Genomic DNA, 27,014 nt, shown 5'->3' on the forward strand with positions numbered 1-27,014 from the left:
ACACATTTCCCAATTTAATCTGAGAGATGAATAAACTTTTTAGAGAACAGAATATGCAATATTTAGTTAACAGAGTAACCAATTTGCATCAGAGGAGCTTTTGTCCATATTTTTTTAACTGAAAAAATAGCGGTAGACTTAGAAGTTAAGAGGATTATTCCCTAGATTCTTCATTAACAAAGGGCTTTTACCAGCTGTTCGCACCTATCACACAATGAAACCATTATTAGAAAGACTTCAGGGAAGAGACCACTGAGTGTGCTCTCTCCCTCTGCAAAAGCCAGCCGGAGACAAGCATCTGCTATAAAATTATCTGGTTTAATCGCTATCAACATCAGAACCATATTACGTTAAAGTACAAAACCTGTATGTACAATTACACATACAAAGAATGTTCTTTGTGAGGAACAATTTTCAACAAATCTGACAAACAGCAAGAGTTACTCCTATTGTGGGTTTGAAAGGAGAAATGGAAATTTCCAAGATGTCCCCCTCCTCCCTCCGGCTCCTCTGACCCTCCGAACATCCATTTGCAAAGGCCCAAGGGAGGAAGGGAGGTATTAACAAACTCAGGCACTCATTCCTCCTCTCTTATGGAAGGAGTGAATTTTTAGGGAACATTTTCCATCCTTTATTACACTGATGTTCCATCCATCTGCATCATTAGGTTCAGTAGTTACCATGACAATATGATGCCTACAGCAATCTAACTTGATAGCCAGATGCCAGAATGTGGAAAAATAGGACCAGCTAAGAAAGTGAGAGAAATATAATTAATCTGAACCACATAAAAAATGTGCACAAAACTAAAACCAAGAGGGAAACTGCCAAAATGTCACCCAAGAGGGAATGATGACGGGAAACAATGATAAGTTTCCGAGATTCAAAACCCTTTTGCTAACTACAGCCATGAATTGGTCTGTAACTAAGGCTGAGGAAGAAGTCAAAGTTAGTCTAGGGCTCCCCTGGTGGCGCAGCGGTTGAGAGTCCGCCTGCCGATGCAGGGGATACGGGTTCGTGCCCCGGTCTGGGAAGATCCCACATGCTGCAGAGCGGCTGGGCCCGTGAGCCATGGCCGCTGAGCCTGTGTGTCCGGAGTCTGTGCAAGTTAGTCTAGAATACTGCCCTGAGTGCCTCTCCCCCAGTCATTTCCTGCTGCTGAGCCCAGTGGTGTCACCACTGATTCCAGCAGTGGGATTCTTAGGCCCTGAATCTCCCGAGGATCTCAAGCCACATTCTAAGTGCTGCTGCCACAGCATTCTGCTCACCTCCAGTCTGCTGTTATGCCCAGTTTTTCCATCCGATGAAGCCATCTGCACCATCATTCTGAAGCTAATCTTAAAACACTGAACTGAGCTATGTCCTGGGAGACCCTGTCCCCTTGCGTTCTCTATGCCCCATGGAGGCAACAGGCTAGCACAACCCTCTTGGGGGTCCTGATGTGGCAGAGGGGCTGGGGGATTAAGAAACGAGAACAACATAAAAGCTGTGCTTCAGGGAGACCAGCCTGGGATGAGTGGTCCTTCTCGTCACTGCTGGGTTGGATAGCGGCGCTGAGCTAGGCGATTTGGCCGGTTCAGGCTGGTAGCCATGGAGAGCTGGAAAAGAACAAGTGTGGTACTAGATTATAGCCCCAAGCATGACTCTGACCAGGGCTGACTGGCTGGATTGAGCTTGGGCATCCTGAGGGTCTAGAAACCCTTCTGCTGTATTTGGCTTCCCATGGTGGTGTTCTCAGTATTTGCTTTCACCCAACACCTTCACCTCTTAAATAAGGAGAAAGAAATTCAACTTTATATAGAAGGGAGGCCAGTAATGCATCAGACCAAGCAGTCTGCCTCAGATCATACAGAAGCAGGGAGTTTAGCTTCAATCAAACTTTGCAATGATCCCCTCGCCCCCAGGACACAGCCCTGGTGCAACCACACCATTGACACCAACACCAATTGTCTCTCCTGAGTCTCAAGACTTACGAAAGGTCAAGTGCAATATTAATAATAGTGACATTGACTGAGCATTTTCTGAGTGCCAGGCCCTTCACATACATGCTCCAGTTTAATCCTCACAACTACCCGCTGAGGTAGCTACTACTAACCCCATTTTACAGATGTAGAAACTGAGGCTTAGAGAGGTTAGTCATTGCTCAAGAACTCAGGCACAGTAATTTGTTATAAGTAAGATATAAACCTGGGTCTCCTTAATCCAGAACCCATGCTCCTAACCCCTCTCCCTCAGGGCCTCCTTACCTGGGGGACCTGGGATGGATTGTAGAGAGGGACAGCCCCTTTCAAGGTGGGTGGGGGAAGCAGAACACCAGGGTTGAAGTAGAGCCCAGAGGAAACACCCTGTGATGGAAAATAATGGAAAATTCTCTTAGTCACCACTCCCCAGATTCCAGAACATCAAGGGCTTCCCTGAGCATCAACTTTGGTCAAGAGATGCAGATGTGATAGAGCTCAGGGAATCTTGAACAAACAAACATGGTTCAAGTGGGCACAGCCAACCCCTGGGTCAAGGGTGGCATTGCAGAGCCTTGGTGCTGTTGCATGAGAAGAAAAGGCCATAATAAATGTATTAATAGCATCATAATAAGTAACCTCATATTCTTTGAAAGACCTGGAATACTACAAGAGTGCTGTAACCAGGCCACAAGAAATAAACACGTTTTCCTAGCAGTTGGCATGAAATCCATACTGGTGTGGACAATTCATCAAGAGTTTATCACAGCCCTTGCCAAGGATACTGGTGAACTCTGGCTCCTACTGGGACAGGGAAAGAGGCTGTTCTCTTTTTTTTTGGCCATGCCACGCAGGATCTTAGTTTCCCAACCAGGGATTGAACCCACGACCCCTGCAGTGGAAGCGCATAGTCTTAACCACTGGACCGCCAGGGAAGTCCCAAGGCTGTTCTCTAGACATCACCTAAGGAAGCAGTTATGGGCTAACTCCTGTTCCCCCCAAACTTCATATGTTGAAGTCCTAACCCCAGCACCTCAGAATGTATTTGGAGACAGGGTCTTTACAGAGGTGATTAAGGGCTTCCCTGGTGGCGCAGTGTTTGAGAGTCCACCTGCTGATGCAGGGGACACGGGTTCGTGCCCCAGTCCGGGAAGATCCCACACGCTGCCGAGCGGCTGGGCCCGTGAGCCATGGCCGCTGAGCCTGCGCGTCCGGAGCCTGTGTGCCGCAGCGGGAGAGGCCACAGCGGTGAGAAGCCCACGTACCGCAAAAAAATAAATAATAATAAATAAATAAATTTTTTAAATAAATAAATAAATTTTTAAAAAGAGGTGATTAAGGGGGCTTCCCTGGTGGCACAGTGGTTTAGAGTCTGCCTGCCTATGCAGGGGACACGGGTTCGTGCCCTGGTCCGGGAAGATCCCACATGCCGCGGAGCGGCTGGGCCCGTGAGCCATGGCCGCTGAGCCTGCGCGTCTGGAGCCTGTGCTCCGCAACGGGAGAGGCCACGGCGGTGAGAGGCCCGCGTACCGCAAAAAAAAAAAAAAAGTTAAAGAGGTGATTAAGGTAACATGAAGCCATTAGAGAGGCCCTAACCCATTATGATTGGTGTTCTTATAAGAAGAGAAAATTTGGACATAGACACACACTGAGGTAAGACCATGTAAAGACTCAGGGAGAAGATGGCCAGCTGCAAGCCAAGGAGAGAAGCTGCGGGGGAAACCCAAACGGCCGGCACCTTCATCTCAGATCTCCAGCCTCCAGAACCGGGAGGAAGTAAGTTTCTGGTGTTTAAATGGCACAGTCTCTGATACCTCGTTCTGGCAGCCCTAGCAAACTAATACAGAAGCTTTCTCCATATCCTCCACGAGTCAGGCCCTCACAGGGCGGCACCTGCAGCCCACGTGAAAGTTCAGCCCGCACAGTGGCGGCTGGTGGGCTGCTCACCTGAGGTCCCAACAAGCCTCCATTCCCCGTGCCCTCGGCTCTCCCTGCCCCGGACGCTGATCCTCGGGCTTCACTGCCACCTAGGAAGCAATGAGTCAGGGGTGCTCCCGCTGCTCGGGACAGAGGAGTCCCCACTCCCAGAAGGCACCCCCACGCCCCCGGGGAGTGCAGAGAGGACCACAGACAGCCCAGAGGACATGAGGTTGGCGGTACCTGTGTCCCTGGAGAAGGCGCCGGCGTCCGGCAGAGACTGGGGAGCTGGGGGCGGCGTCGGGGAGAGGCCCGGGCTGGGCCCGGGAGGAGCAGATGCTCCGGGGGCTTCCTGCTTAGTGCAGAAAGGAAGGTGTCGCTGACAGTAAATAAACCGGTGCTGCCTGTTTGTACTCCTGCAGGGCCCACACGGCGGCCAGATGCTGGCCTTCTCTCCCCCAAGTTCCATTTTCTTTATGCCGGTCCTCTGCTCAATGATCCAAGTTAACTCCTGGCCCTCGAAAGTTAAAATTCTTCATCCTGACTTCTAAGGCCTTTCGTCATCTGCCTTTCCCCTCACTGGACGAATTTGTTTCCCACAATCTTCCATCACTAAACCTGTTTCACCTGGCCCAGGGTAGCGATGCCAGCTCCAGACCCTCCTAGGGCCCCTGGAAGGGGGAACTTCCGCGCCCTCCCTGCCCAGGTTACCTCAGAGTCAGGACTGTCAGGTGCGTCCTCATCTCCAGAGGGGGGCGCGTCGCCGGCGGGCTTCGGGCGAAACCAGCTGAGCCAGCCAAACCCCGAGCCCTGGAGGGAGGAGGGCGAGTTCTGTGGCCTGCAGGGTTGCTTCTCCCTCTGAATATGAGATTAGCCAGCCTCCCCCACCTGTGATGCTGGTGAGACAGGAGGGGCAGGGGCACCACCAAAGCCCAGATTCCCAGCTCTGCTCCGCCATCTGGGAACAGAAGAATCCCTCCACCTTTGTATTCTCCTTCGCGTCTCCGAGCTTTCCTCTCTGGGCGGTGTTTTCGGAAGACTTTTTCTTCTCTGCCTCATCGGAGGACTCCCCGTCATCCTCCTTGACTGATACAGTGGAACTCTCAGAAATATTTCGTGCTCTGGGAATCAGTGGCACCTGGGATTAAAGAAAACAGAAGTAGCTTTTTTTTTTTTTTTTTTGCGGTACACCGGCCTCTCACTGTTGTGGCCTCTCCCATTGCAGAGCACAGGCTCCGGACATGCAGGCTCAGCGGCCATGGCTCACGGGCACAGCTGCTCTGCGGCATGTGGGATCTTCCCGGACCGGGGCACGAACCCATGTCCCCTGCATCGGCAGGCGGACTCTCAACCACTGCGCCACCAGGGAAGCCCAGAAGTAGCATTTTTATAGCCCTTGACAGGTTGCAAAGGCACATTTACACGTACCCCCTCACCTGACCTGCTCAGTAAAGCAGTGGGGAGAGCCCGTGCTCCGCAACAAGAGAAGCCACCGCTCGAAGCAACCAGAGAAAGCCCAAGTGCAGCAACGAAGACCCAACGCAGCCAAAAATAAATAAATTTATAAAAAAAAGAAAGGTTAAGCAACCTAAGGTCACATAACTAGTAAACGGCAGAGCAAGGATTTAAACTTAAGCAGTCTGACTCTCCTTCTAGGAATTTCTCCTATTTGAATAAATTTGAGGAATAGACAAGGGCTTATATACTAGAATGTCCATCATTGTGTTTTACATATGAGGGCAAGAGAAGGGAGGAGTAGCGAGAAAGAGTAGGAAAGAAAAGAGACACACTTGAAGTGTTTTAACGATGGGGGAAAGATGAATTAAAATCTGAGCTCCTTCCAGGGCCTACCAGGCCCTCCATGACCCAGTCTCTCTCTGCCTCTCTGGTCGGTCTTGCTTCTTAGCCCTCTCCCCTGTTGCTCCCCACTTTCTAGATACAGTGACTCCATGCTCTTCCTCGATTGCACCAAGTCAGTCCCATTATAGGCCCTTTGCTCTCCCTATTCCCTCTGCCTGGAACACTTGTTCCCTGAATACTCACCTGGCTTCCGTCCACCCTCCATGCTGACCTCAGAGATGCCTTCCCTTCCACTCCGTGTAAAGTAACATCCCTCATGCACACAGTGGTTTATTTGCAGTCACCTCCACGGAACAGAAGCCCCATGAGGGCAGGCTTTGTCTGCTTCCCTGTGTACCCCCAGCCCCTGTAACAGTGCCAGGTATGTTGTAGGAGCTCAGTATTTGTGAATGGATAAATGCATGAGTGATGCTATTTCCATACAATGGATTTTATCACACCAATATTAAAAATCCTATTTAGGAATGACATGGAAAATCTCAATTTTATAGTATTAAATAAATAGAAAATAAAGTTTCACCTACATATGTTCTTAACCATTTAAAAACACATGTGTGTATATATACACATTTATATACACACATATATACACAGACAGGTCTCCCCCACTTTTTGAAAGTTTGCATTATGCCACTTTGCTTTCACCAAAGACCTACATTAGTACCTGTTTTCCCTAACCAAAAAAAAGTCCAAAGAGGATTTTCGCTTTTACAAAAAAAAGGCAGAAAGTGAAAAAACCGTTCAGCGTTTGTTTTGTAGGAGCCGTTATAGAGGCAGAGCGTACCCCAAGCAGTGAGAGTGGCCTGCCGAGCTCCTTCCCAGAAACTACGCTCAGTATCTCCGCATCAAGATGCCATAGCTTTGAACTGTATCTGTGAGCACCTGTACTTCCTTTTGATTTATTTTGTGCATTGTTGGCAAGATGTGTACTGAGGTAACTGCTTCTTCCCTTCATGCCATTTAGACTTACGAAAGGTTTAATGGAAAGGCTCTACATTCGGATAGCAGGAGAAACCCGTACATAGAAAAAATTTTAGAAGGAAATAACGAAAATATTTGACTATGGGCTTCTGAGTGATGTCTGTTTGACTCTTTATATGACACTTTTTCTTCATTTTTCAAGTTTTCTATAACAATAACGTACTAATTTTTCAGTTAGGAAAAAAAAAAAAAGTAAAGCATAAAAGTGTTTTAAGCCTTGCAGCCCGGTTACAACTTGAGGAAGTTCGCCTCCAGCCAGGCAGGTTTGGGACCAGCAATGCCTGCTGTTGGAGGGAAGGGATTCATTCATTCAACAGCTAGCTGGATGATTACTTAGACGTGGTTCCCTCCAAGACTTGACGGCACACCTGGGCAGAAGAGATACAACTGCGGTAGGTCCTTCTTGGGAATAAAGCAAGGTAAAAATTAAAAGGAAGAAAGAAATATCAAGAGGCTTCCATGGTGGGGCAGAGCACAGCAAGTGTTCGGTGCAACAGTAAGAAGAGGGCAACAGAGGGAGCAGATGTGTGAGTTCAAAGCTACACCCAGCCCTGCCGGCCCTGCCCCCGTGGATACAGGTTGGCAGGACTGAACATGAACCGGAACAAGCCTCCTCTCCACCTCGCAGGATCTGGTGTAGAAAGAAACAAGGTGAAACATGGAAGAGAGGGCTGGTGCAAGGCACAGGAAGGCATCTGTGAGTGGCAGAGAAACCGTGGCAACTGAAGGAAGCCCACAGCTCAGAGTGGGCACCGCATCTGCCGGGCTCTGTCCTCTCACCTGCGGTTTGGAAACAACCTTCTGCCTGTCAGGTTGCTGGAAGGTTTCTGGAGACACTGTGTTCTCTCCTATGGCACAAAACACAACAGAAATCATGATGCGAAGTGGGGCCTTTCCCATCTATCCTGAAGAAGGGTAACGGGGACACATTAGGAAAGTTGGCTTTCCTAATTGCAAAGCAGCTGGAGCTCTAAGCCCATAGCTCCAAGTGCATCACAGTAAATGCAAAGTCCATTTGCACAAGCCTCTGAATTCCAGCCACCCCAGGATATGCTGCTCACCCAACCTTCACCCTGAACCAAGGTCATTCCTCAGGAACCCCGGAAATCAGGGCCACATCAAGCTGGATCGCAGGGATCCTCCCTGACCTTCCCCTCCACGTGAGTCTCCCATCTTGGACGGGACCTTGTCTTAGAAGCTCTAAGATCTGATCCTTCTGCGTGGTTTCCCACACTTCCCTGGCATCACTCAGCAATGCTCACCCATACTCGGCCCCTGTTGTCCAAGGCCTGATGGGAGAAGACAGAAGCACGAGCCTCTGCCCGCGGTCCCTAACACTGACGACTTCAGAAAGAGGACTTGGCCTAAACTACAGCTCCAGGCACAGGTGGCATTTCCTTGCCTTCTCCAGCCGAGATCCTAGAAACTACAGAATCCAAGGGGATGGCAAGAGTGGCTGCGGTTGGCTGGGCTATGCTTGTCCCAGTAGACACGTGGGCTGGAATGGGAGAGAGCCGTCTCCCTCAGAAGAACGTGAAGTACCAGGCCCTCAGTCATGTGCACACCCACCACTCAGGGCTTTACCAGCTCCCACCCCACACCCTGCACTGGTCCCTGCACCTCCCTCTTCTGCTTGCTCCCCTAGACACCTCGTCACCCAAGGTTCGCTGCCTCGCTGGCAGGTCTTACCGGGGGGCGGGTGCATCTGCTGGGCTTCCTCCCAGGCCCTTCCTCCAGGAGTCCCTGTCACTGCCACACTGCCACCGGTCCCTGGCAGATGGGCCTCAGGAACTGAGTAAAGAGGCACCGGGACCCCCGTCTGCCCGGAACCTCCTCCTGCTGGGTAGGAGCTGGGCTGGAGGGGAAAGGGCTGCTGTGGGCTGGGCTGGGCCGGGCCCATCGGCTCCAGTGTTGGCCACAGGGCTGAGCAGTCCCCAAGGGCTTCTGAGTTGCCTTGATGTCCAGAAAGATCCTGGTAGAAAGTGTCGTCTAAGGACATAGGGCAAAGAGGAGGAAGTGAGACCTGTAATGTGGCACTTGTGTGGACTAATCACACCAGGAACAATCCTACCCTTTGGAAAGCAGTGACAAGGGCAGGCCACTTAGTGTGGCTGCCATCGATGTGATGACAAGTACAACACAGCAGTAATTGTAACACCTCTCACCGCTGATGACTCAGAGTTTACAAAACCATTTCCCTCAGTACCTTGTATGATCTCTGAGCCTTAAGCCAGCAGGTTGGGAGGGCAGAAATTACCATCTCATTTAACTCCACAATTTTTTGCATTTGGATAAACATTCTCTTTTAAGGATCTCCTAAGGGACTTGGGTACTTGAAACTTAGAACGTTGCCAGTTAAAACCCAAATCAGACTACAGAAATGATGGCTTTGCGTTTAAAGAACCAGAACCTTGGCCCAGGAAGGGACCTTGGTGGTATTCATTCTGGCTCCGCCATGTTGCTGAAGAGACAGACCAAGGTGTGGACGGGGACAATGGCTGCCCCAAGGTTATGGAACTGGTGTGGTCATCTGACCCACCTGCTCCATTGGGTGACAGGAGACACAGCTGCTTCCCAGCGGAAGTGGCCACTCAGAAACACCCAGCCTGCTCTCTTGCAGCCCTTCACCCTCCCAGATTCTGGGATTGCAGCAGCAAAGCTGGGAAACAGAAACCAAGGCCTGCCCTTCCTTGCTGCCCCCTTGCTTATCCCTGAAGGAAGCGAAAAAGGCTGGGAAACAGCCAGAAGTAAAAAGATGAGGCCCCGTCCTGACCCCACCAGGGAGTGCTGTTTGGGGAAAGGGCACAGAATTAACTGGGGTAACAACGTCTGCCCAACCCAACACTCAGAGGCATCCTGAAGGGAAAGGAGGGGTCTGTTGAAAACACTTTGAAACCTATTTCACGCCTGCAGCAACTGATGCTCAAACACCATAGGCGCTTCCTATGTCCCCACCGCTAACGTGAAATACAGATAACCCACCACCTCTGGCCTCAAGGAATGTATTCAGCTAGGGAGACAGTACTGACACAAGTGAAGCAATTAGATAACAACACAACATAACAAGATTAAAACCTGAATGTGAAGCAAAAACTCTAATAATGCAGAAACAGAAGTGTCAGGGACGGGGGCTTCCCTGGAGGCACAGTGGTTGAGAATCTGCCTGCCAACGCAGGGGACACGGGTTCGAGCCCTGGTCTGGGAAGATCCCACGTGCTGCGGAGCAACTAAGCCCGTGCGCCACAACTACGGAGCCCACGTGCCACAACTACTGAAGCCCGCGTGCAACAACAAAGACCCAACGCAGTCAAAAATAAATCAATTAATTAATTTAAAAAAGGAAAAAAAAAAGTGTCAGGGATGCCTGTGGTCAGCAGAGCTGTGTGGAGAGGGGGGGCCCAGACCACTGAGTCAGATTGACACAGGCAAGGAAGGCACTCCAGGAAGGGAAGGGGGAGAGTCTTTTAGGTTGCGTTATCTCGTCTAATCAGATCCTGAGAGTCAGCTATTACACATTCAGTTCATTGGTTTGGGTACCTGTTGTTTTTCTGGCTCCCAAAATATCCGAGTGAGCAGAGCAAGGATCCCCAATGTCTCCTGCTACCTTTTGCTATTAAGATAAAGTAAACACCTCTTAAGCAACACAAAGAAAAACAGAAACACTGAACCACGGTTTAAAATTAAGTCAGAAAAGAAACTTCAGGAGTGATAAGGTAAGGGAGTCGCAGGTGAATGCAGGGGCTGGAGGGGGAGGGGGAGGGGCAGCCTCAGCCCTTCCTACCTCCCAGCTCTGCCCAGAGCAGGCAGGGACCAGGGCAGCATCCTCTCCCAGAGGAAGGGGCAAGAGGAGGGAATGAAACCGTGGGCCCCAGAGCCCACAGCACATGCAGGAAGCAAGGGCCGTGTGTGCCTAAAAAAATCCCCCTGCCCTTTCTCAGCGACAGAGGGAGAAACAACATGGAGGAGGCCCTGTTCCAATTACTGTATAACAGTTACTACCAGCCGCTTTTGCAATTGTCAGAACAAAAAAAGGAAAGGCCCGGAAGTCTTTTAAGCAATTGCCCTACATTACATGAAAGTGACAAGGGCCACTGTGAGCCATTGTTCCTCACAGAGAGATGGAAGCTTTGATGGTCAGAAAATGTATTTTCTGGGACCACAGAGAAGGGTGGCTGGGTGCTTTGGAAGAGGGCCCCACTGTCTCACACCAAACACAGGAAAATGTTTCCACATGGGCGCAGCAGGGAAGCTGAGTGCCACCCCTTTCCCGATCAGGCTGTGCCTCATGGGTGACAGGAGACCCCCCAGAGCCCTCCATGCCTACCTACTCTGGGTCTAGGGCAGACAAGAGGGAAACAGAGGCCCACCCCGCTGACCTGTCCCCCACTTACCTGCAGCTCCTTGTGATGCCCCCGAAGGTGTACCAGCCAGTCCGGCTCCAGGTCCCTGTCTCCTCGGTGACGGCGGTGGCGTTCTAAAACCAGAGGATCTGACAGCTTCAGTCTCTCTGCAAGCTGTGCCAGGTTTCCAGACGGTAAGAGAGGGAAAAGGAGAGAGAGAAGTAAGTGAAATGGACAGACCACGGGGAGAGGCAGTAAGAAAAAAGAAGGGAGCCTTGACTCATAAACCAGATTACAAAGAATTGCCAAACAGAAAATTCAGCAGATATCTTCCCCGAATTGCAACATAAACAAACAGTTAACCCATCCTGTTGCTAGACACTAAATAAACTAGCAACAGGGGAGGAGGAGAGCAGCAGAGAAGAAACTGTTACTCTGCTTTGTGTCTCTGCAAGGCTGCCCTCAGGAGCAGCGCTTCTCAAGCTTCAAGCCCGGTAGGAACCACCCGGGACTTTTGCTAAAATGCTGGTTCTGATCCCAGAAATCTGTGGGACCTGAGATTCCGCATTTCTAACAAGCTCCCTACAAGGAGACGCCTGTGCTGCTGGTCGAGGGACTGCCTGTATCGTAAGGCTATTCCATCATTAAGTTCCCAGACTTCCCTACTCCTCCATTCTGGGTCCTGAGCTGCCTACAACCATCATCCTGTTGGCAGAAATTTGCCATCAAGGGGGCTCAGTCCCGCAGATTTTATTGATTACAGAATCTAACACTGGGCCTCCTCTAAAGCGAAAAAAAATTGACGGTGGGCTGCCTTTTTACTCTCAGCTAATGGATTTTTCTTCAATTAATTGGAACAATTATTTGCCTGATTGTTTTCTTTCTCAGGAACTAAAAGTTGATATGTTTTTGTTTTCTCTTTTCGAATGTATCTCACACGTGATAAAATATTCCATGCATTTAAAAGCATTTTAATAAGGATCATTTCCTGTTTTAACCCCTAAAATATATTTTCTAAGCCCAGCTTTTATCATTAGAACAGTTCACCGTAACAGGCAGTTTTACTGTGCCAAAAAAGCAGATGCAAGAATGAATTTCCTGCATAGCACATGCCTGGTTTTCAGTCCCCCAGTTTCACTGCGTCCCTCCCCGCCGCCATCCCTGCCCATAGCATCCTTCTTTGTGCAGTGTCAGGCCTCTGCTTATCACATCTGGACATGCGTACGTGGTCAAAGACAGCCACGGGCTCCAACTTTACAGCATGTGCAAAGAAGATGAAATGGGGTGTCTGAGCCGCTTTACAATAGCTTCCTCTGAACGCTGAAGATAACACACCTGCAGAGAACCCTCTGAGAAGCTCACCTTGATGAGTTCCACTAGTAGCACAGGGTGACTGTTCTCTCCCTGGCTCAAGAGGGCTGTGCCAATGGCTTCGCAGTAATGCAAGGCCTGGGACGCAAGGCCGTAATCTGCCAGACGGGAAGCATAAAGGAGCTTATACACCTGTGAAGAGGAGCAGGGCCAGCGATGAGCCCATCCAGGCAGGGACAGAAGGAGAGAAGTGGAGATAAGACTTCTTGGAAGTCAGCTGACTGCCAACTTCCTCTAGCTCTGGATCCAAATATTAAAGAGGGCCTTGTGCCATTTGGGGCGTTCTATCTGTGTATGGGCACAATTCCAAATCCAGCCTGCAGTTCCGTCCTCATAGAGGAAGGGCTGGAAGGCACATCAGCTGAATCTCCCTAGGCTCTGGTCAACATGGAAATGCACTGGACTCTTACCAGGCAGCCCACATCTCTGGGAAGCCTGGTGTGTGTGGGGCACAGGACCAGGCACCAGGAGGACGGATAAAAGAAGAAAAAATGACTGAGGTGCAAGGGACTTCAAGCCCAAGGGAGTGTACAGACAGAGACAGGTAAGGGTTCAGAGAAGCATGAGTGACAGAACTAAATGGAGCTTGAGGGCTGGAAATCAGATAGACCCAAGTTCAAATCCCAACTCCATGCTGGGTGTGGCACATTGAGCTAGTTACCCCACCTCGTCTCTGTGCCTTGGTTTCCTCACTATAATATGGGGATGATAATACGATCTACCCCTTGGCTGTTGTAAAGATTCAGTGAGATAATCCATGTAAAGTCCTTAGAACAAATGGTACCCAAGAGATGTGACCCAATAGCATGTAACTCCTTGGAACCTGTTTTGTAAAAGGGGGGTAATCATGCCCGGATTACCACAGGATTAGAAATCATACAGTCAAAGCACCATAACACAGTTCCAGGCGTGTAGAACTCAATCCCTAAAAACAGCTCTAATCTCACTGCTATCAGCCCAAAGACAGCTGAGAGGTGGGATGACTACAGAACAGAAAGAAAGAGACTGAAGACCTGCATGGACCCAAAGGAGCTGTTCAGGCAGGGCTCTGCTGGAGAAGGTGGGTCTTTGGTAAAACTCTTAAAAAAGATACTAACTGGGTCATTGCCCTCTAGGCAGTAATTCATTCATTTCCAAGCCTTTGTTTTGTGTTTGGTGGTGGTGGTGTGCATGTGTGTGTGTGTTGCTGCCACCGAGAGCACTCTCAATACAGGCACAGAAGGAGTCATTATGGATTTAAGGGGACAACAGGGCATCCAGTAGAGAGGTTGAGAAGAGAGGTTAGAACCTGCGTGGACACCACCTGCACAGCTGCAGCCCTAGGGGGAAGAAAGGAGGATGGGGGCCAAGGACAGAGCAGGGAGGAATTTCCAGAGTTAAAAACAGAGTCATCCAGGGCTTCCCTGGTGGCGCAGTGGTTGAGAGTCCACCTGCCGATGCAGGGGACATGGGTTCGTGCCCCGGTCCGGGAAGATCCCACATACCGCGGAGCGGCTGGGCCCGTGAGCCATGGCCACTGAGCCTGCGTGTCCGGAGCCTGTGCTCCACAATGGGAGAGGCCACAACAGTGAGAGGCCCGCGTACCGCAAAAAACAAAACAAAACAGAGTCATCCAAAAGAGATGGGAGCGGCAGGTCAGAGGAGAGGAGGAAGGGTGAAGAGCCCCCAGTCGGGTCTTCTTGCTCCCGCTCCCAGCAGGATGACCGTGGGGCTGAGGAGAAGTGGAGCCATCTGGAGACAGAAGAACAGAAGGAGCTACAGACAGCGGGGGAGCCCCAGGGCTGCTGGCACGATTCTCATTGTCAGCAGTGAGGCAGGAGCCCCCAGCACAGAGGCTGCTGCAGCGTTTTGCTTTCCTATCTTAAAATGCAAACCTTTAGGGGACCTAGAAAGACATCCTAACCCTTCCCACATTCCAGCTAATGAGGAAAAGTCCAGTGGATGACTTAGCCCAGCCACTACGTGCCAGATAGCAAGGCAGAAAACCCGGTGGCCCACAGCCACGTGACACAGCTAAGGTGGTGGCCTCGTGAGGGTTCAGTTACCTGGAAAGAAGGGATGAAGGATTTGGGGCGGCCCAGCATCTGACAGTACTCGAAGATTTCCGTCCTCTGGATAGCCTCAGTTGTTGCAAATTTCAAAAACTCTTGACTAAAAACCAGGGAATAAGAATAAAACAGATTGAGGTGGGGACAGATTTAAATCCTAGTAGATGGCCAAACACCAGCTGCATCCATTCATGGTAGAGTCTCTGTCCTGGGCTGATCCTTGGGGCAGCTCCAAGAATGGAAAGAGAATCTGCACCTCCAGAGGCTCTGGGGGAAGGCGAGGGGGAGAGACTGGGGCGAGGGGGAGATCGCTGCCATCTTTACTGGAGGGTCACGTAAGGCAAGCTGCTCTCACACCCAGCTCAGCGGGGCACTGGGTCCTCCCCGTAAGCACGCTGAGAGCCAGCCTTAGTGCCCTGAGAACCCAGAGCGGGCGTCTGTGAGAGGCCGCCATAGCCTGAGCCGAAGAGCAGAAAAGAGGGAGTGATGTGATGTTCGGGAGCACTGAAGAAAGAAGGCCCGGCAGAGAGAGGGTAGCACTGTGGAGCCCCAAATCAGAAGACGGTCCCTGTGCTGGAGGTGCATTCCAGTGAGGAAGCAGGCTGGGTGAACGTGATCTGAGGGGCCCTCAGAGTCCTCACGGGTCCCAAAACAGCTGCTGTGAGGTTTGAAATCATAATCTGAGGGGCTATGCCTGGGGTCAGGACTGTATCTCCAGAAACATCCTCGTACAATATAAACATAGGAGGGGGGACACATTAAACCGTTTCACTTACTGTCCCATTTGGCCCAGACAGGCCTCTTTGACAAGCCAACTAGGTGCTATCAGAGACCGTGACCTTGACAGACAGGCTATGAGAGGATGCGTTTCTACAAAGAAAAGCCTGACAGTCTGGATTCCAAGTCCAACCTGACCCCACACTAGCTGTACCATCTTAGACAAGTTACTTAACCTCTCTGTGCCTTGGTTTCCCTCCTCTATAAAGTGAAGATTAAAAGCGTACCTTCTTCACAGGGTAAATATGTAATGATTAAAGGAAATAGTGCAAATAAAACGGCTGGCACAATGTAAGAGCTTAGGAAATCTTAACTATTACAGGGAAAGAGAAAGAGAGATCTAGAAGGTGGAGGGCAGCTAGAGAGCAAGCCGGTCTTTTTGTCCGTTTATTCATTGTCTAGGGGATTATTAAGGTCCTTCTGTGTGAAAAGCCTAATACTACGGCCAGCAGGGAATAAGTGACAGGCGGGACTCTGAGTAGCTTGTGCCCCAAGTCAGTGTAGGGTGTGGTGGCTAGACAAACGTCTTCCACTTTCGGGTTTTGCCCAAGGCGGGCTCTGAGAATTGGTCCAGAGCTGCCTGACGCAGAGGCTCAAGCCGCCGCGCTCCCGCTAAGCATTTTCTAAAGAGTCACTCTCTGATCACGGAGCCAGGGCGCCACCGAGTGGCCATAGGGGTACAAATGCAACCCACAGGCACCAGTTCACAGCTTCCCCGGAGCAGGGCCTGGACCTGAGGCCCCCTGGCGGTGTGATGCGGCACCCACCCGGCATCTCCTCCGCCAGAGCCTACCTGTGCGGAAAACCATCCCAGAGGAGGGGACCAGCAGTGGCCGAAATTCACACAAGACTATGGAAAATGGAGCCATGTAGCCCAGCAAGGGCTAAACCAATCACCTGGAAGATGTCCTTCCCACTCCCTTTCCCCCAGAAGATCGCATACCTGTGGCTACTGCCCAGCAAGGCCAGGTGGTCTGTCTTCACGGTATAGGAGCCGAAGGGCACGTGAGCCATGAGGTAGCAGAAGTGAGCTGCTTCCACCAGCCCCTTCCCAGCTGCAGGAGGAGAACAAGCCCCGGTCACGGAACACGCCCACGTGAGGACCCACCATCTGGGGGGGATGGGAGAGGGCTGGAGGGAGGGCTGGAGAGGAGCTTGGGGGTCGGAGCGGAGAGCCTCATGGGGATAAAGGAACGAGCTTTTCACACTACGAGTCACAGACCCCAAACCCCACTTCCTCTCCTACCGCATTTTTGGCCTCCGACATTATTTCACTTCTCTTCAGCCAGAATAAGGCACTATTTCACGTTCCCCCTAATGGATTTTCAATGAGGACGTTTCTAAGCATTTTAGTCCTTCTGGAGAGGGAGAAATGGGTAGAAATGCCTACCTCTGAGCAGAGAAGCTGGCCGTTGGGAGTAGCAGTTTTTAAACTAGGCTTCTTGGGGCACTAATGCCTCCCCTGCTAAAGTCAAACAACAGAAGACCTTTCCCAGTGATCATAAAAATTACATTCATTACCAAATTGTTCCCAGTTTTAAAATGTTCTCCCATGCATTTTCCATTACCTCAACATTGAATTAATTCAAATAGGTAAGGTAACTAGCACGGGGCCCGGCACCCAAGAAGGTTCGGCAAAAGTTAGTTCTCTTTCTACCCAGGTGCTGAACAACCTGCCATTTGACTGGGCACAATCTGACGCGTAGCTATTTTAAGTTTAGCAGAGCAGTATTTCACGAAGTGCCACAAAGCTATGATTTCTAGACGTTCTGGCCCTTGACCAAATCTGAGAACCACTGATCTGGAACATTTAACAGCCCCTAAGTGTTTATGAGGCCACATTCACAGAGAGGTGATAGAAATAAAGATTATACGATTACCCAGGGTAGTTCAGGCAAAAATAGAATTTCCTATCTGGTTGAGCTGGGTCACCACGGGACTAACAACAACAGTAGGCGAGATGCCCCCGTGTGTTAACTCCATCTGCACGGGAATCTGACCCAGGCATAGGAATCACCTACTCAGGGGAGCCTCCTACAGTGGCAGACCCCAGAGTCTCAGGGGCCTGGCCTGCACTGGCTCGCAGCGGAAAACTGGGAAACAGAAAGGCAAGAAGGACACCCCTCTCCCTGGAGTTTCTGTCCCCAAAACACTGAGGCTCCTGGGTCAAAGCAAAGCCTGAGGCATAGACTCGGGCCCAACACAGAACCTAAGAATCTAAGCACAGAGTGGTTAAAGCTGGCCTGGAAATAGAGGAGAGGAGGGGATGGAACTGGTGTCTGCTTACCCAGGGTGTCCCCCATGGTGACAATCGTGCGCTGATACAGCTCCGGGTCCCCACCTTGATTCGACAGAATCACAGCCAAGTGCGGTCTCCAGTCTCCCCACTGCTCGTCCCCACAACACTGAAAAGCAGCAGAAAAATTGAAAATTGACTGAGTAATGTAGCCCCGACCAGAATATAGGTAAGTAAGGAAGGTTGTTGTCTATTTCCTGGTTTTCCGGGAACTCCCATTATGCTGCCGGCAATGTGGCCACTCATTGATTTTGCGTCTCTTTTTAAAAAAGCAAAACTCTTAGAAGGATGAATAGGCAGGCAGACAGACACATATACATACATACATACATACATACACACACACAGAGGGATGTTGGGAGATGGATAAATGGAATGACACTCTTGGTCAATAATTTTCAGATTTCCTCCTGGTGCCCCTAACCCCAATAGCTAGGGACAAAATCAAAAAAAAAACAACTGATGTTTCAGTGGGAGGCAGAGGATCAAATACCCTTGGTTCATGGGAAGAGTTAGAAGCCAGTTAGAAGACAGGGGAACACTGGGCTCCTTGATACCTATTACCAAATGGCTAATGTTTTCTGGTTTTACAAAGCCAAAGCCCTCTCTCACACATCACCTTCTTTAATCTTCACAACAACCCTGTGAACTCTAATTCCTATCGCCTCTTGAGGAGTGAGGAAACCAGGCCAAGTGGCCCAGCCAGCACTGTGTCCCCTTCCTCTGGTGACCATGCAGAGGCAGCAGAGCTCCACGAGGGGACGGTAGAGTATAATCAGAGAAGTGGGAGCAGGCAGAAGTCCCTCACGAATGATGGGCCGCCCTTCTCCTGAATGAAGGGGAATTTCAGGACAGGGAATATCAATAAGGAAACAACACAATGTCAGAGAAACGACACAGGCCCTGGATTCACCTGGGGTCCTGCCTCTTGGGCAAGTTTCTTTATGTCTTTGAACCTTTGTTTCTTTATCTCTTAAACGGAGATCATGATGTCTACCTGCCAGGATTTTTTTTTTTTTTACATCTTTAATGGAGTGTAATTGCTTTACAATGTTGTGTTACTTTCTGCTGTATAACAAAGTGAGTCAGCTATATGTATACATATATCCCCATATCCCCTCCCTCTTGCGTCTCCCTCCCACCCTCCCTATCCCATCCCTCTAGGTGGTCACAAAGCACCGAGCTGATCTCCCTGTGCTATGCAGCTGCTTCCCACTAGCCATCCATTTTACATTTGGTAGTGTATATATGTCAATGCTACTCTCTCACTTCACCCCAGGATAACTGTTGATAATAATATAGTTAGATGAAGCCCATAGCATAGTGCCTTACACTTGGTTTGCACATTATAAATTACATATATAAATACACACACACACACACACACACACACACACACACACAGAAGCACAGCAAAGGAAAGAGGTGATTTGCAGACCAGTCTCTCCTCCAATTTGTTATACTGAAAAGATAGAGCAGGAGATTGACAGTAATACCTAAGATCTGGAGGTCAAAACAATTCACAGTTATTTGGTATTGTATTTGTAATTATCCCATAGAACAAAAGATGCTTTACCCAACTCCATTTTATAGTGACTCTGTTTATCTGGGCAATGCAGTGTGAATGAGGAGGATGATGACAATAAATCACAATAATAACAGCAGTTCTCACTTACTGCACCCTGACCCTGGGCCACAGCCTATGCTAATAAGCATTTCTCCTAAGAACAATCACGTGCGTTAGGTACTATTATTATCCCCATTTTAACATGTGAGCCAGGCTCTTTCTTGCTGAAACTTTTCTTTCTAGCAAAAGAAAAGCCCTTGCTAAAAGAACAAAAACTTAGAAGTAATTCTTCTGTCACCTCCCCCAGGCGATTTGGAAAAAAAAAATCACTGTAAAGCAGGTCTATGGAGGGAGAAGAGAGAGAGATAACGCTTATTAACTAACTTCAGTGGGCCAAGCATGGTGGTTGATATGTTCAGATATTCTCTCCCCTTTAATTTTTACAGTAGCTCTGCTAGGCATCAAAATGCCCACAAAGAAGAAAAACTGAGGCTCTGAGATTAAGTAGCAGGGCCCAGTTCCCACAACAGTGAGGAGTAGAGTCTAGGTTAAGCCTGTGACAGAAGCCCACGTCTGTGTTTTCCAGCTGCCATGCTTTTTCCACTACTCCTCTTATTATAAGTACCAAAGTCTAGCCTTTTACAGGATGCTACGATGCTAGGAAACTCTCAAAACACTAGGGTCAAATACTGCAAATATCACCTCTGGCTCCTCGGTTTTCTCACCCAAGAGTAGGGAACATTTAGCAAACTCTACCAGTGCAATGAGACCCAATGGACTGTATGCTGATTACATATTTTCCTGCGTTTAGTGCTTTGTGACATGGTGCAATTTCATTGCAGAGCACAGGCCCTCAGCAGAATTGTGAGGTGCACCCCATGTTCCAGTATAGCCAGCTGGTTTGACGAGGGGGCATGAAAGTCATCATTTCTCTTTTCTTTTCTTGAAATTGTCCACAGCAATAAGAGAGACAAAAAAGCAAAAGCGTGAAGTACATTTTCATTGAAACTAGGTGTCAGCAAAAATCCAAGCCTCTAAACACAAGAAAAGGCTTCCAAAAGTAATGGAGATTGAACAGAGGTGGGTTTAAGAGGCAGAGAGAGAGAATACCAGAGGGAGGGGATCCCACAGCCATCTCCACTGGCTGGGGAGAAGCAAAGATGCTCACAGAAAACACCAGGTCATGCGGAAATGCCAGCTTTCCTGGAATATGGCCCTGGCACCTCCCCAGCTCAAACCTCCCATAAATAACCCATCCAGGGAAGACCTGAAGCCTATGAAGGAACAAGTACAGAATCGCTACAAATATACCATCAAGATAAAAGGAGGGGGGAAGGCAGAGAGAACATTCACCAGAAAAATGTTTCCACAAAACAAAGAATTGTCACCAAACATTTCATCATGAATTTAAGTAAAATAATGAAACAATTTGTTCTAGGAAGCAAGGGTCTAAAGCTAAGTTACAGGAGCAGAGGAAAGAGATGGTGGAGAACAGGAGGAGGTAAATGTGACCTGCAGAGCTCAGGAGAGAAGTGGGAGAAAAATCAAAGAAATAAAGACAAAAATGGAAAAAGCACAGAAGCCAAGAGACACTGATGAAAACACAGTAAGGGACACACAGGATGGACACACAGCAACAAAGAAGAAAGAAAGAATTGAAACAAAAAAAAAATTTTTTTAATTAAAGAGAAAATTATATATATAATTCACATGTATATATGTATACAGTTCATATATATATATATATATATATGAACTATATATATTTTGTGTATAGAGGGTGTTCCTGAAAAGAAAACCAAAATAAGAGAACAAAATAAAAACTGAAGGATATAGTTCAAGAAATTTCTCTGGAACTGTAAGATATGGATGCACATATTAAAAGAGCGTGCTGTATCCCCGAATAACTGACACAGACAGTCAACAACAAGATATATCTCAGTAGTTATTGGACTTCGAGGATAGGGAAGGAATACCTTGGGACAAAAAGATCAACGCTCTTATAATGGGAAAACTATCAAGCTGGCTTCAGGGTTCTCCTGAGCCACATCCCACACTGATGACGTAGAATCTAACATGTCCAGCTTTGAAGGTTCACGTGCAGTGGTGGGGAAGAAAGAAAGCCTGGTTGTGGGAAGCGTGGAGAGCAGCCTCGGGTTCTCTTGCTATTTGCCACACAGCGGGTAGCTGTGGATTGTGGAAAGGGCACAGTCTTTGGAATCAGACAGACCTGGGCCCATCCTGACTCCACTACTCCTAGCTCTGTGATCTTGGTCATTTTACACCTTTGCGACTCAGTCCTCACGTCTGCAAAACAGGGATAATCATTCCTACCTCCGTGCGTTAAACGAAATAACATGCATCACAGCGCTTAGCACAGGGCCAGGCACATGGGAGGTGATTAACCAACAGTAATTACTTATTTTTCATCTCTAAAGCCATCACCTCATTCCCGAGCAGTCCCTACCCCCTAAACCCTTAGGGTGCTGGGGTGTTGAGGGGGTCCTGTCACAGAGGGTACCGTGGCTGCCTGTGGGATCCTTCCGGACATGAGCTGGAAGAGGGTCTGCAGTGGGTCGTTGAGCGCCAGCGTGCTGGTGAAGCTGCAGAGAGAGGAGACTGCCCGTCAGTGGGAATCCAGCCAAGAGAGCCTCTAACCCATTGCCTGTGAGGCACAAGGCCTCATCTACTTGTATTTGATTGAGCAGCTTCTTTTGGAACTTGAGTCTCTCTTTTCAGTTGTGCCTCTGCTCCATCCCACCACACACGCCAAATAGACCTCATTACTGGGGAAGATCTTCGGCATTTTAGCACTGACTCCCTAACTCTTGAGTAACTATTTTATAGGCCTCCGTCCATCACGGAGGTGAGCCACAAATACTTCAAAGACCCCTGAGAGCCCAACGGTGGGCACCTCCTCCCCAGGCACCCTCCACGCCCACCGCCCCACAGCAGCCCTCCTCCCCAAGCCCACAGCTCTCAGTGCTGTTTTCCGGGCTCATCGCTAGCCTGGGTCTCTACTGCTTTTGCTCACAAGCACTACATAGTCATTTTCAGTAACCAAAGAGGCGTAGAGCAGGGACCAGAAATGATCATGCTGATGACAAACCATGGGATCTGCTTAACAAGGATATAATAAGCTCTATGGCTGATTTGAGATTTAAGCATACTCAGTAAGAGAGATTTTGCATGATTCACTGGGCCCCATCAGATAGCAATGGCCCAAGGCAAAAATCTGTAGCCGAGATATATGCTACAGTGTGGAGTTGTGGGATGTTCGTTTCCAAAACCCAAAGGAAACTCATCCCTCGGAACACCATCTTTTTTTTTTTTTTTTTTTTTTTGCGGTACACGGGCCTCTCACCCCTGTGGCCTCTCCCGCTGCGGAGCACAGGCTCCGGACACGCAGGCTCAGCGGCCATGGCTCACGGGCCCAGCCGCTCCGCGGCATGTGGGATCTTCCCGGACCGGGGCACGAACGCGTGTCCCCCACATCGGCAGGTGGACTCCCAACCACTGCGCCACCAGGGAAGTCCAACACCATCTTTTTTTTAACAGCACCTTTCCCCCGGAGCTCAGAGTGCTTCTCCTAACAGAAGTTCAGAGCTTCTCACCATTCCGGTCTCTGAACATAACGAAGTACGTGGTGGTGTCACTAGTCCCCGGGAAAACCGAGGGTCAGAGTAATAAAGAGATTTCATGGAAGCCATGGTGAAGAATGGGCTCCCAGGTAGTGACAGACGTTAGCCCCACAGACTGAACTTAAAGTGTGGGTGTCCATCTTCTCATCCAACTCTCTGCCCAACGGAATGTACGGGGGATTGAAATATAAGATAAGCAGAGACGGTAGCTTCACGGCTTTAACCAACGTGAGAAGACAAATTTTGAGGTACCATCCTTTTCTCTGTCTAACCCAAGGCTGCTCCTTATAGGAGGGCTCCCACCCCTGCCACACATCTGTCCCCAACAATCCATGGATACTAACTGCAGCTTGAAGGGCTGACCCCTTACAGCACCCCATATACCTCCACCTCCATTTGGTTCTGAGTCTCTTCAGCTGTTTCATTGCCCTTGTTCTAAATTCCTGGCTAGGTACTCACACCTCCATTCCTATTCCGTCCTGGTTTGGGTATTATTTCCGGTACCCCCGGCACCCGGGTCCTGGTGGCCCAGTGTAACCTGAAGGGATGCCTTCAGTCTTGACATCTCCCAGTAGATGAAGACTGCTGGATCTAATCCCCAGTCCTATAAACCCCTTTCTACCACAGCTTGCAGTCCTGCTACCCTATATCCCTTCCTACTTCCCAGCACCCACACCCGTGCTGCAGGACGAAGCAGTAAGTTACTCTCAGGCTTCAGGCTCTGTCAGTTTCCCTTAAGTGATCTACCCCCTCACTGATGGAAGTCTCCAGAGCAGACCCTCCCAAAGAGAGAAGGCTACTGCAATGTAGAAACCGACTTAATTTTTGGAAACTTTGACCCTGGGAAACATTAGTAAAATGTTTTTTTCAATTTACCAGCTAGAAAGAATGTGTCTGTGTCTAGTTTATTAGGATCTGGAGAAGAGAAATGCTACGTCCAACTCAGAACTGGAAAGATGCTTGGAGGGTGGGGCCTTTCAGTGCATCTTGCATTTCTCCCCACCCTCACCTCCACCTTTGGAGGGGATGCCGCTCTGCTCCATTGGTCTTCTTGGCACATCCCCAACTCACCCACTCATGACCCAGCTGTAGGTCCTTGGGTCCATCTTGCTGGCAAGGAACAAAGCATGACCCCACAAATGGTTCTTCATGGCCCACTCCAAGGCTTCCTGAAAACACACACATCACCTTCAGTACCACCTTGCTCACCTGCCTCTAAGAGTGACAGCAAATGACTGTGCTTGGGGACTGCCCCACCTCCACCCCCTCTGCAGCAGAGGCCGGGCTTCCAAGAAGGCTCTCAGAGCCTCCCCTGGGAACGTGAGAAAGGAACGGTAGAGAAATGGCTTTAACTGGCAGGTACTTCTCTCTAAGCTGCCCCTTTCTCCAGGCTTCACCTTATCAAACCCCTTATGTGATTGCATTAGCTCCCCCTCAGACATAGTTTCCAGTTAGCTTTATCTCTTTAGCCAAAGTCACACAACACTTTTATGAACCTAAGCACCAAAAAATGAGAGAAGCATCTCACCCCCAGCACTGGGTCTCAAAAGAGGAGTTGCAAGATGGTGTTCGTGGGGGCGTGGTAGAGGAACCATTTCTTTCTTTCTTTCTTTTAATTAGTTTTTATTGGAGTATGGTTGCTTTACAATGTTGTGTTAGCCTCCACTGCACAACCAAATGAATAAGCCATACACATACAGATACCCCCTCTTGAGGAACCATTTCTTTTTTTTTTTTTTTTTTTTTGCGGTACGCGGGCCTCTCACTGTTGTGGCCTCTCCCGTTGCGGAGCACAGGCTCCGGACACGCAGGCTCAGCGGCCATGGCTCACGGGCCCAGCCGCTCCGCAGCATGTAGGATCTTCCCGGACCAGGGCACGAACCCGTGTCCCCTGCATCGGCAGGTGGACTCTTAACCACTGCGCCACCAGGGAAGCCCCAAGGAACCATTTCTTTATTAACAACTGTGGCAGAGACTGCTAGCTCCTCACCCAAATCCAAGTTCCCCTTCCTAGGCCAAGAGCCGGACTGCATTTCCCACCTCCCTGGCACTGAGGTGTGGCACTGAGATGGGAAGGGAAGCGATGTGTGAAGCTTCCAGGTCTGGCCCATAGAACCCCTCCCCGTGCTCAACCCTCCATGGCCTCTTCCCCATCGGGCTGGAATGAAGATGACTCCCAGAAACTTTAGAGACTCTGTGTTGAAGATGGTGGAGCCTCGTACAGCTGAGTCCCTGGGTGAGTACATGGAGGAGGCCTGCCCCATCTTCTGTTCACCTGCCCAGTACTCTCGCATGAAAAGAAAGAGGCTGCTATTATGGTTTGGTGGGGTGGAGGGTTGTTGGTTTGTTCGTTTGGTTTTGGCTGCACCATGCGGCATGCAGGATCTTAGTTTCCTGACCAGGGATCAAACCCATGCCCCCTGCTTTGGAAGCGTGGAGTCCTAAGGACCACTGGACCGCCAGGGAAATCCCGAGGCTGCTGTTATGTTTAAGCCAGTATACATAGTAGTTAACCTACCCCCAGCTAACACTATAACTAACTGCTTACTATCAAGTGCTTGTTAACTATCAACTTCATACATCAAATTAATGACACTGTTAACTTGGTGACATGGGTTTGAAGCTGCAAATTTTAAAACATACACACACACATATTTACCTCTTCATTTAATTTTCAAAACTATTTAGTAAGAGCTTAGTTTATATGTGAGGTTGACCTGGTATTAATAATTTCCTTAGTGCCCCCCAAATAATGTGATTTTTGGACAGGAGGTCACTAATGAGGTATTTCTACCTCCAAATGAAAATTTATTTGATTATCCCAACATCTCCCATGTTATCTTCTTTGAAGAGGGAATAAATTTAAACAATCACAGTTAAGAAATTCAGCCTCATATCCAGTGGAAGTAAAAATGACATTAAGATTGCTCTTTTTGAAACAACAAGGTCCTACTGTATAACACAGAGGACTATATTCAATATTCTGTGATAAACCATAATGGAAAAGAATATTTAGAAAAAGAACGCATATATATGTATAACTGAATCACTTCGCTGTACAGCAGAAATTAATGTAACATTGTAAATCAACTATACTTAAATTTTTAAAAAAAGAAAAACAGGTGAAATCTTTTAAAAAATGCTCTTTTTGTATGTTAAACTATTTCATAATAGTATTTTTCAAAGGAGTTACTAATGATTGGTTGAGAATTACTAGTTTACTCAAAAATCTACATCTCCAAAAATATAATTTAAGAATAAGTGAAGAAATTGAGAACTTATATCAAGGATGTCAATCTCACACAATGCCAGAAATAAGACCCCAGTCAAGTGTTAAAGGTTTTAGATATTGTGGTGTCCAGCTCCTCATAGATCACCGTGAACTCCCATAGTGCTCTACCTACCCACCGCTTACCTATGGGTCAGTGTATGACAGGAGATGTGGTTGTTGATTACAAGCCCAAGCTCAGGCACCAGGCTGCCTAAATCTAAACCCTGGCTTTATTATTTACTAACTTTCCTCCTTGGTAAATACATAAAACAAGAATAGGACCTACTACGAAGATAAATGAGATAATGCATGTAAGGTGTTAAGTGAGTATCTGGCACATAGAAAGTATTTTTCAAATATTCACTTTATTGCTGTTGTTATAGTCATTATTTATCATTCTTAAGGAAAGAGATTATCACTGATTTATTTCTGTATCCCCCGACTGGGTTCAATGTCTTAGAAGTAGTGGCTGCTTAATAAATGTTTATTGAATAAATGAATCACTGGTGAAATAGCAAGTCCCTACTATATAATGAATACACACACACACACACACAAACACACACACACACACACACACATACATACATATATATACATACATATAGATCCTATAAGTTGATCCCATTAATTTTCACTGAGTATATCTTGCACTCATTTAAAAGATAACATCACATACAAATACATACAATTAAAGATTTAAATGTAAAGGTGAAGTCACAAAAGTACTTCAACTTTATTTTCATAAATCAATTTTGAAGCAGGAAAAACCTTTCTAAATATGACCCCAAAAAAGTGATTTTGGACAGAAAATCCTTAAAAAGTAAAGTGCTCCTACAAATCAATAAGTGGGGATCAAAATTCCAACAGGAAAATGTGGAAAATCCATGTCAAAAAATAATCACAGATTAAAGGATATTCAACTTCATTTATAATGAGAAATGCAAATAACTACTATACTTTTTTTCACCTCTCAGATTGGCACAT

General features: G+C 48.4%; 1 protein-coding gene across 1 annotated transcript in view; it reads right to left on the reverse strand.

Annotated features, from left to right (window-relative positions):
* Positions 1-297: 297 nt before the first annotated feature.
* The window catches only part of LOC116743185 (protein transport protein Sec16B-like), a 96,548-nt gene continuing 69,831 nt past the window's right edge, over positions 298-27,014 (reverse strand). Inside the window, exons 11-26 of the mRNA XM_032611505.1 lie at positions 23,828-23,925; positions 21,637-21,718; positions 17,540-17,657; positions 16,196-16,307; positions 14,473-14,578; positions 12,419-12,559; positions 11,108-11,230; positions 10,254-10,326; positions 8,406-8,705; positions 7,497-7,564; positions 4,858-5,013; positions 4,587-4,685; positions 4,119-4,230; positions 3,906-3,985; positions 2,247-2,345; positions 298-1,598 (exon numbers count right to left, since the gene is read on the reverse strand). Coding sequence (XP_032467396.1) covers positions 1,530-1,598; positions 2,247-2,345; positions 3,906-3,985; positions 4,119-4,230; positions 4,587-4,685; positions 4,858-5,013; positions 7,497-7,564; positions 8,406-8,705; positions 10,254-10,326; positions 11,108-11,230; positions 12,419-12,559; positions 14,473-14,578; positions 16,196-16,307; positions 17,540-17,657; positions 21,637-21,718; positions 23,828-23,925 — 1,836 coding nt within the window. The 3' untranslated portion in view covers positions 298-1,529. The remainder of the gene's footprint in view (positions 1,599-2,246; positions 2,346-3,905; positions 3,986-4,118; positions 4,231-4,586; positions 4,686-4,857; positions 5,014-7,496; positions 7,565-8,405; positions 8,706-10,253; positions 10,327-11,107; positions 11,231-12,418; positions 12,560-14,472; positions 14,579-16,195; positions 16,308-17,539; positions 17,658-21,636; positions 21,719-23,827; positions 23,926-27,014) is intronic.

The sequence above is a fragment of the Phocoena sinus genome, chromosome 1, assembly GCF_008692025.1.
Source record: "Phocoena sinus isolate mPhoSin1 chromosome 1, mPhoSin1.pri, whole genome shotgun sequence".
Taxonomy (NCBI): domain Eukaryota; kingdom Metazoa; phylum Chordata; class Mammalia; order Artiodactyla; family Phocoenidae; genus Phocoena; species Phocoena sinus.